The sequence below is a fragment of the Schistocerca gregaria genome, chromosome 3, assembly GCF_023897955.1.
Source record: "Schistocerca gregaria isolate iqSchGreg1 chromosome 3, iqSchGreg1.2, whole genome shotgun sequence".
Lineage (NCBI taxonomy): Eukaryota > Metazoa > Arthropoda > Insecta > Orthoptera > Acrididae > Schistocerca > Schistocerca gregaria.
In genome coordinates, this window is record NC_064922.1 from 678,228,326 (window position 1) to 678,236,732 (window position 8,407).

The following is an 8,407-nucleotide window of genomic DNA, read 5'->3' on the forward strand; positions in this document are numbered from 1 at the left end:
TTGAAGACACAAGGTGCTATTCTTTAGGCAAATAATCAAAATTATAGCCACCTATTTTTACGATTGTTTAGGGCATTCAAGAAAATAATTGCCCCATGTGGTACAAACAGTTACAAAATTGATGTTAAAATTTTCCGATACGACAGACCACGTCATATATTTGCATTCAGACTTCTTCAGTGCTCATTGAAGAAGCATGAAGACGGATGTGACGTGGTCTAACGATTAAAATGATCTCGATATCAACGACAACGGCCACGAAAAACTGCTGACTGAATTAAATATATAATTCTTCAAATAAAAACAGAAAATTATTAATATTATCAATTTATGTTACCGTTCAGTTTCTAATGCATAATATAACAGTTTTAACTGGATTAAACATCACAAATAACAACAGGAAACTTACATAAAAAGGAACATGCTCTGTTTATAAACAATATCTGATAAATGTGATATTTTTCGTGTTATGATTCCAAGAACTATAATTCACTTCATCCAAAAACGAGTCTTTGCACATTTTGTCACGCTTATAACGATCTACTCTTTCAACTAGATCTTATCCATTTGTCGTAGCAAAATATGAGACATAACTTGGGTGGAAAGGAAAATCGAGCCTATTATAGTGAGAAGTTTATCTACAGAATCACCATACTTTCTGTGTTTGCAATTGTTACAAAAATATAAGGTGGGTAGATAAGTTCACACATGCAAATGGATATTTTTGTAAAAATTTTAATCCAAAAATTTTAATAAAGATGGAAGTTATTTTACAAAAGTGATTATGCAACATGAACACAATAAATAAATGAGTATGAAGAGCGAAAAGTTACAGGCAGTAGCATAACAAAACATTACAGATGATTATATCAGTTTTCAGTTCACATAGGTTGCCATGATGATTGAGATCTGACTTATTGACATCCGGCATCAGATGGCCAGTCACATACTTCCAGCTTTGCGTTGAAATGTAGGCCATCCGGACATTTTTCCGTAATTGGTACACCATGGTTGCACCTACAGTATAGCCCACAATTTGTTCTGTGTGCCAGGTGCTTCACAATAGAGTCCTGGTCATACACAGGACAAGATCCAACTGCATCGCAAGGCTCTACATTAGGACTCGCAGTAGAGCTAGGTGCAGCTGTGGTGGGTTTGGCTGTTGTGGTTGGTGCCACAGTCGTTGGTTGAGCTGTTGTGGTTGGTGCAACTGTAGGAGGTTTGGCTGTTGTGCTAGGTGCAGCAGTGGTTGGTATGGCTGTAGAACTTGGAGCAGAAGTAGAAGCTTCAGTAGTGGCAGCACTGCTTGATGAAGGTGTAGAACTATTTGGATTTGACGTCGTTCCAGAGCCACCAGAACATCCAGCATTTTGTGGCCAGTCACACACTTCAAGAACAGCATTGAAATGCAGTCCAGATGGGCAATCCATAGTGACAGGTTTGCCATGATCACATTTGCAGAACTGACTGCAGTTTGAGGCATGAGGTAGATGCTTTGCTATTGAATTATCATCTTCATATTGAGGGCAGACACCAACTGCTGGGCAATCTCCAGATGGGTCTGATGTCACTGGTGAGCTAGGTGCTGCTGTTGATGAAGAGCTTGGTGCAGCTGTGGTTGGTTGAGCTGTTGTGCTTGGTGCAGCTGTGGTAGTTTTGGCTGTAGTGCTTGGTGCAGCTGTGGTTGGCTGTACTGTTGTGGTTGGTGCTACTGTGATTGGCTGGCCTGTTGTGGTTGGGGCAGCTGTGGTAGGTTTGGCTGTGGTGCTTGGTGCAGCTGTGGTAGGTTCAGCTGTCGTGCTTGGTGCAGCTGTGGTAGGTTTGGCTGTTGTGCTCGGTGCTGAAGTAGGAACTGGAGTAGTGGCAGCGCTGCTTGAAGAAGGTGTGGAACTAGTAGGATTTGATGTGGTTCCAGAGCCACCAGAACATCCAGCATTTTGAGGCCAATCACACACTTCCAGAACAGCATTGAAGTGTAGTCCAGCTGGGCAATCCATAGTAACAGGTTTACCATGATCACATTTGCAGAATTGACTGCAGTTTGAGGCATGAGGAAGATGTTTTGCTATTGAATTCTCATCTTCATATTGAGGACAGACACCGACTGCTGGGCAGTCACCAGATGGGTCTGACGTTGCTGGTGAGCTGGGTGCTGCAGTTGATGAAGAGCTTGGTGTCACTGTGGTTGGTTGAGCTGTTGTGGTTGGTGCAGCTGTGGTGGGCTTGGCAGTTGTGCTAGGTGCAGCTGTGGTAGGTTCAGCTGTTGTGCTAGGTGCAGCTGTGGTAGGTATGACTGTTGTACTTGGTGGTGATGTAGGAGCCTGAGTAGTGGCAGCACTGCTTGATGATGGTGTAGAGCTAGTAGGACTTGACGTCGTTCCAGAGCTACCAGAACATCCAGCACTTTGTGGCCAGTCACACACTTCAAGAACAGCATTGAAATGCAGTCCAGGTGGGCAATCCATAGCGACAGGTTTACCATGATCACATTTGCAGAATTGACTACAGTTTGATGCATGGGGTAGATGCTTTGCTATTGAATTCTCGTCTTCATATTGAGGGCAGACACCGATTGCTGGGCAATCTCCAGATGAGTCTGATGTCACTGGTGAGGTAGGTGCTGCTGTTGATGAAGAGCTTGGTGCAGCTGTGGTTGGTTGAGCTGTTGTGCTTGGTGCAGCTGTGGTAGTTTTGGCTGTAGTGCTTGGTGCAGTTGTGGTTGGCTGTACTGTTGTGGTTGGTGCTACTGTGGTTGGCTGGCCTGTTGTGGTTGGGGCAGCTGTGGTTGGCTGAACTGTTGTGGTTGGTGGAGCTGTGGTAGGTTTGGCACTGGTGCTAGGTGCAGCTGTGGTTGGCTGAATTGTTGTGGTTGGTGCTATTGTGGTTGGCTGCCCTGTTGTAGTTGGGGCAGCTGTCGTTGGTTGAACTGTTGTGCTAGGTGCAGCTGTGGTAGGTATGACTGTTGTACTTGGTGCTGAAGTAGGAGCCTGAGTAGTGGCAGCACTGCTTGATGATGGTGTGGAGCTAGTAGGACTTGACGTCGTTCCAGAGCTACCAGAACATCCAGCATTTTGTGGCCAGTCACACACTTCAAGAACAGCATTGAAATGCAGTCCAGCTGGGCAATCCATAGTGACAGGTTTACCATGATCACATTTGCAGAATTGACTGCAGTTTGAGGCATGGGGAAGATGTTTTGCTACTGAATTTTCATCTTCATATTGAGGACAGACACCGATTGCTGGACAATCTCCAGATGGGGCTGACGTTGCTGGTGAGCTGGGTGCTGCAGTGGACGAAGAGCTTGGTGCAGCTGTAGTTGGTTTAGCTGTTGTGGTTGGTGCAGCTGTGGAAGGCTTGTCAGTTGTGCTAGGTGCAGCTGTGGTAGGTTTGACTGATGTGGTCGGTACTGAAGTAGGAGCTGGAGTAGTGGCAGCACTGCTTGTTGAAGGTGTGGAACTAGTAGGATTTGACGTGCTTCCAGAACCAGCAGAACATCCAGCGTTTTGTGGCCAGTCACACACTTCGAGAACAGCATTGAAATGCAGTCCAGCTGGACAGTCCATAGTGACAGGTTTACCGTGATCACATTTGCAGAACTGACTGCAGTTTAAGGCATGAGGTAGATGTTTTGCTATTGAATTCTCATCTTCATATTGAGGGCAGACACCGATTGCTGGGCAGTCACCAGATGGGTCTGACGTTGCTGGTGAGCTCGATGCTGCTGTTGATGAAGAGCTTGGTGCAGCTGTAGTCGGTTGAGCTGTTGTCGTTGGTGCAGCTGTGGTGGGCTTGACTGTTGTGCTTGGTGCAGCTGTGGTAGTTTCGGCAGTTGAACTTGGTGCTGAAGTAGGAGCTTGAGTGGTCGCAGCACTGCTTGATGAAGGTGTGGAACTTGTAGGATTTGATGTGCTTCCAGAGCCACCAGAACATCCAGCATTTTGTGGCCAGTCACAGACCTCCAGAACAGCATTGAAGTGCAGTCCAGCAGGGCAGTCCATAGTGACAGGTTTACCATGATCACATTTGCAGAACTGACTGCAGTTTGTAGCATGTGGAAGATGCTTAGCAATCGAGTTTTCATCTTCATATTGTGGACATGTGCCGACCGATGGACATGCTTCCGCTGGGCTAGATGGTGACGACGTGACAGGTGCATCGGTTTGCGGTTTATCGGTTGAAGTTGATGCAGACGTGGATCCAGCAGTTGGCGCTGCAGTAGAACTAGCGCCTGTATTCGCAGTGCACCCAGCTACTTCTGGCCAGTCACATACCTCTAGTACTGCATTAAAATGAAGTTCGTCGGGACACACAAATAATACTGGAGCTGCATGATCGCACTTATAGAACAGTGAACAGTTTTTGTCGTCCGGTAGATGGTCAGTGTGGTCCAGCGGATCCACCGGTGGACATTCTCCCACGGGTGATGCAGAAACTAGTATCACACCTGTTAGTAGGAAGGCCACTACCGACACAAATCCTGCAACATGAACAAGGCAATATTACATTTTCAATCTTTGCAGTAACATCAGCTAGTTCTATAATGATTTTCGTGGAGTATGACATTATTTTTTCTATTTATTTTAATATCTATTAGTCTCTGTTATTTAGCCATAACAGTATGAAGTGTTGAATTCCTTGCGAATAGTGTTTCTTATTCAAGCAGTCGCAGCTGATAAATCAGTTATGCTGAATGGAATTTCGGTGACAGCGGGTCTGCTAAAATAATCTAACACATATGTTTGTTTTTGATCGTTGAGTAGAGAAAGCTAAAGGAGTGTAGAGTTCAGGAAACAGTAACTTAGTGTTTATGGAATGATGTCTGAACGCTTCTCTTTTCGTGTGAATACTTTTCATCTTTTTATAGTAGTTTCTATTTACATGATTTATTTTAGAAACAGTTGCTCGTGTAAAATTTTGTTCATCTTTTCGTTTGGAACCTTTAACTTCCATTTCTCGCGAGTGCAATCGGTGTCGACAGGGGTACTGTAATTGTAATTCTGTTCATTATTATACACAGTTTGGTCTATTTATCGCCTCTTTGTGTCATAATGCTTATCCGACACATAGAAAGTCAGGCAACAATAAGGAATAGAAGGTATATTAGTGTTTAGCGCAACCTACTAATCCCTTTCAAAGGAAACACCAGTTTAGGTAGTGCCACAATAAAACATTGTTGATCGCTGATGTTATTACGTGTAGCTATTGGAAGGGGGTGTAGTATTAACGATTGTCAAAAGGATCAATATAGAAACCATTCATTAGATATCATCATAGGCAAATATCATGTAAAAAATGTTAAGTAGCGTCTTACATATAATGTATCGCTATTTACCTATCATGTACATCATAACGGACGTAGCGTTTCCGCAGTAATACACTATAGTCCATTTTCTGCCACACACTTGAGACAGAAGTGATCCAGAGATATTTGAGTATAACAACTACTAACTATTCCTTCTTAACAACCGGGGCGCTTAATGACACTTGCAGTGTAGATGGTGCAAGTAAGGGAGGATGACGTCTCTTTTACTCTGTGCTTTCTGCCACAGCATTTTTCGCTTTTGTGAGGGTTGGAACATAAATAGTGGCTACTATTTATTCACAACCGATACAAAAGAGCTACCTGTTTGGACCTGTTACTGTCCTTCAAAGTAATCATCAGTGTTCTCTAGAACCCGTTGCCAACGATGTGGAAGGCGTAGTATACCCTTAGCAGAGTCTTTTCTGTTGACGGTGCGAATTGAGCGGTCTACTGCCTGTCGAATCTCTGGAACAGTTCTGAAGCTAATGCACTGAAGTAGTTACTCCATCTTCGGAATCAAATCAAAGGCACAAGGACTTAGGTCCGGGAAGTATGGTGGATGGTACATTGCTTCCCAGTCCCATCGACCGAACAGAGCAGCCACAGCTCGCGATGTATGGGCCCCGCGCATTGTGCAAGATGATGGGTGGGTTGCGCAGAAAGTGTCGCCACTTCTTTTCCCGCGTAAGTCGAAAGTACGTCAGAGGCCTACTATGGTGAAATTTATGGTGATTCTCATGTACTACTGTGATGGTGTTATCCTAACGCATTACGTTCCTCCACGGCAGACCGTCAATACGTAGTGTTACTGTTCCTGTTTTAGAGCATCACCTGCGACCAGCTTTGCGAAAGAAGCGGCGACACTTTCTGCGCAACCCACCCACCATTTTGCACGATAATGCGCAGGCGCATACAGCCAAGCTGTGGCTGCTTTGTTCATTCGATGGGACTGGGAAGTACTGTACCATCCATCATACTCCCCGGACTTAGGTCCTTATGACTTTGATTTGATTCCGTAGATGAAGAAACCACTTCGTGGCATCCGCTTCAGAACTGTGCCAGGGATTCGACAGGCAGTAGACCGCTCTATTCGCACCATCCAAAGAACAGGCTCTGCTAACGATATACTACGCATTCCACACAGCTGTCATGATGTCATCTTGCACGAAAACTTACTATGGAATAGACTTCTATTTTCACAATGATAACTTGGCTCGAAGATCATACAATGATGTTTAGCTAGAGCTAATTCTGTCACTGCAGATAGTAAATTTCACTATTAAAAGAAGGTGTAGCAAGCCGAACTATGAATAAAATTTCAAAGGAAATTATGCCTCTTGAAACATTTACAAACGCGACGGGAAAGCTGAATATTTGGTACACCAAACATACGAGATTTTCAAAAAAAAAAAAAAAAAAAAAAAAGGGAGAGAGTTCTCACATTACTTAGAAACTATTAACCATGGCGTGTTAGTGTAAGACGGCTTTTCTACTCTGATTTTTGTACACAGTAACAGGTTTCCATTCTCTCTATCAGCTTAGTAGAAGTAGACGCGTAATCAAGAACAGGTCTGTTCTCATAATAATGGATGTGAAAGGAAAATTTGGAATAGGAGTATACGCCGCCGAACATCACAGAAATATGCGTCAGTACTTTGGAAGACAGAAAGCTGAAGGAAGGGATACAAATGAGCAGATTATGTTAGACAAAGAGAGGTATCTGCAAGGAAAATAGGGTAGAAAACTTTCTAGAGCCATTTGTTGCCTGTAACACAGTAACAAATTTCTGTTCGCTGAACGTAAGGTATTATATGGAAGTAAACTGCATGAAGGCCGAATAAATCGTAATTGGAAACGTTGGAGTTATGTTGTCACAGAATTATGCTAAAAGCGTAGTACAGATGTAGAGAGGGCACTGAGGAATTATTAACATTGATAGGAATCGATGTTTGCGAAAATCCATTCGGACTGGAATGGCCTTGTTGATACTAAATATAGAGTTGCACTCACAATTATTTCCAGTGTTAAAATAGAAAACAACAGTTGCGGAACACTGACGATGACGCAGATGTTGGAGTATGTAATGGTAATCCTGTAGCACGTGTATGTGACATGATAACACTGAAAAAGATTGTGCAGAATAAAATCATAGAGGGGATATTAAATCAATCTAAAGACTGACAGTAAAGGAAAAACTGTTAGGTAGCTAAAGGAAAAGCTTTCCAGATTAATAAAGTTGCAATTTGCAATGTAAATTACAGAAATGGATAGATGTCTCTGCACTAGATTGTGAAGACAGAATAATAATGAACGTTTCTGTAAGAGGTAAAGTTTTGGTATATGAAACAGAGAACTTATTTTCACGAATTAAAATCTATTCTTGTATCTGATTAACTCAGCCGAGTAATATCTCCATTTCGGAACACTGTTTCTACGAGTTTCATACTTGTCTTATTCTGACGTCGTCAGAAGATCACGAATAAGAAACTTGCCGAGATGTTGTTCCGAATGGAAGGTACCACTTGGTTGATTTCCCGAGAACTCTCTAGCTGTGCATTTCGCCGACAAGGACTGCATCTGCACTATTCTTATTTCGTCAGACACGGCTGTGACTGAAAGCATATTTTAAATTGTTACTTTTTACAGCATAACTTATTTCAAAACAACTTACTGTGAACCGTCATGTCACTCTTGTAATCGCGGGTCGCAAACATCGGTTTTCCAGGCTCACACACTACGCATCCTCCAGTACCACCTACTCTTTATATAGCGAGGCGATGTGCAGATTATCGCTCCTAAATCCGTGTAATCTACGATATCTTATCGAGTTACACGAAAATGTAGAAATTTCGCAATCAGTGGGAAGCGCGTTATAGATATCGTTTTGCGTCATACCGTTGTTTCTCTAGTGCTACTGAGAAGTAGAGAGTGTAGAGCTACAGATATCTCCGGATTTAGTATTAAAACCTAAAAAAGACTTAAACTGCAAACCTCTATATTAGCAGCATGGTTGAGAAAAAGCAGAAATATTTTAATGCACTCTTAAAAACCTAACTCATATTGTTAGGTGACAGATCGAATGGGAACATAATGCAACACGGT

The 8,407-nt window shown here is 43.0% G+C and overlaps 1 protein-coding gene across 1 annotated transcript; it reads right to left on the reverse strand.

Annotated features, from left to right (window-relative positions):
* Positions 1 to 719: 719 nt before the first annotated feature.
* Positions 720 to 8,036, reverse strand: LOC126354072 (mucin-5AC-like). The gene is made up of 2 exons (XM_050003446.1): positions 7,977 to 8,036; positions 720 to 4,480 (listed from the first exon to the last, which is right to left on the reverse strand). The coding sequence occupies exons 1-2, from the start codon at positions 8,017 to 8,019 to the stop codon at positions 915 to 917; spliced, it is 3,609 nt and encodes a 1,202-aa protein (XP_049859403.1). The 5' UTR covers positions 8,020 to 8,036; the 3' UTR covers positions 720 to 914.
* Between the last annotated feature and the right edge of the window lie 371 nt (positions 8,037 to 8,407).

What these genes read in the sequence shown, in the direction of transcription:
- LOC126354072 (XM_050003446.1), bottom strand. Translation starts at nt 8,019, where the DNA reads ATGTTTGCGACCCGCGATTACAAGAGTGACATGACGGTTCACA. An exon ending in GAGTGACATGACGGTTCACA is followed by an intron (nt 4,481 to 7,976) that starts GTAAGTTGTTTT and finishes TTCATGTTGCAG; the next exon opens with GATTTGTGTCGGTAGTGGCC.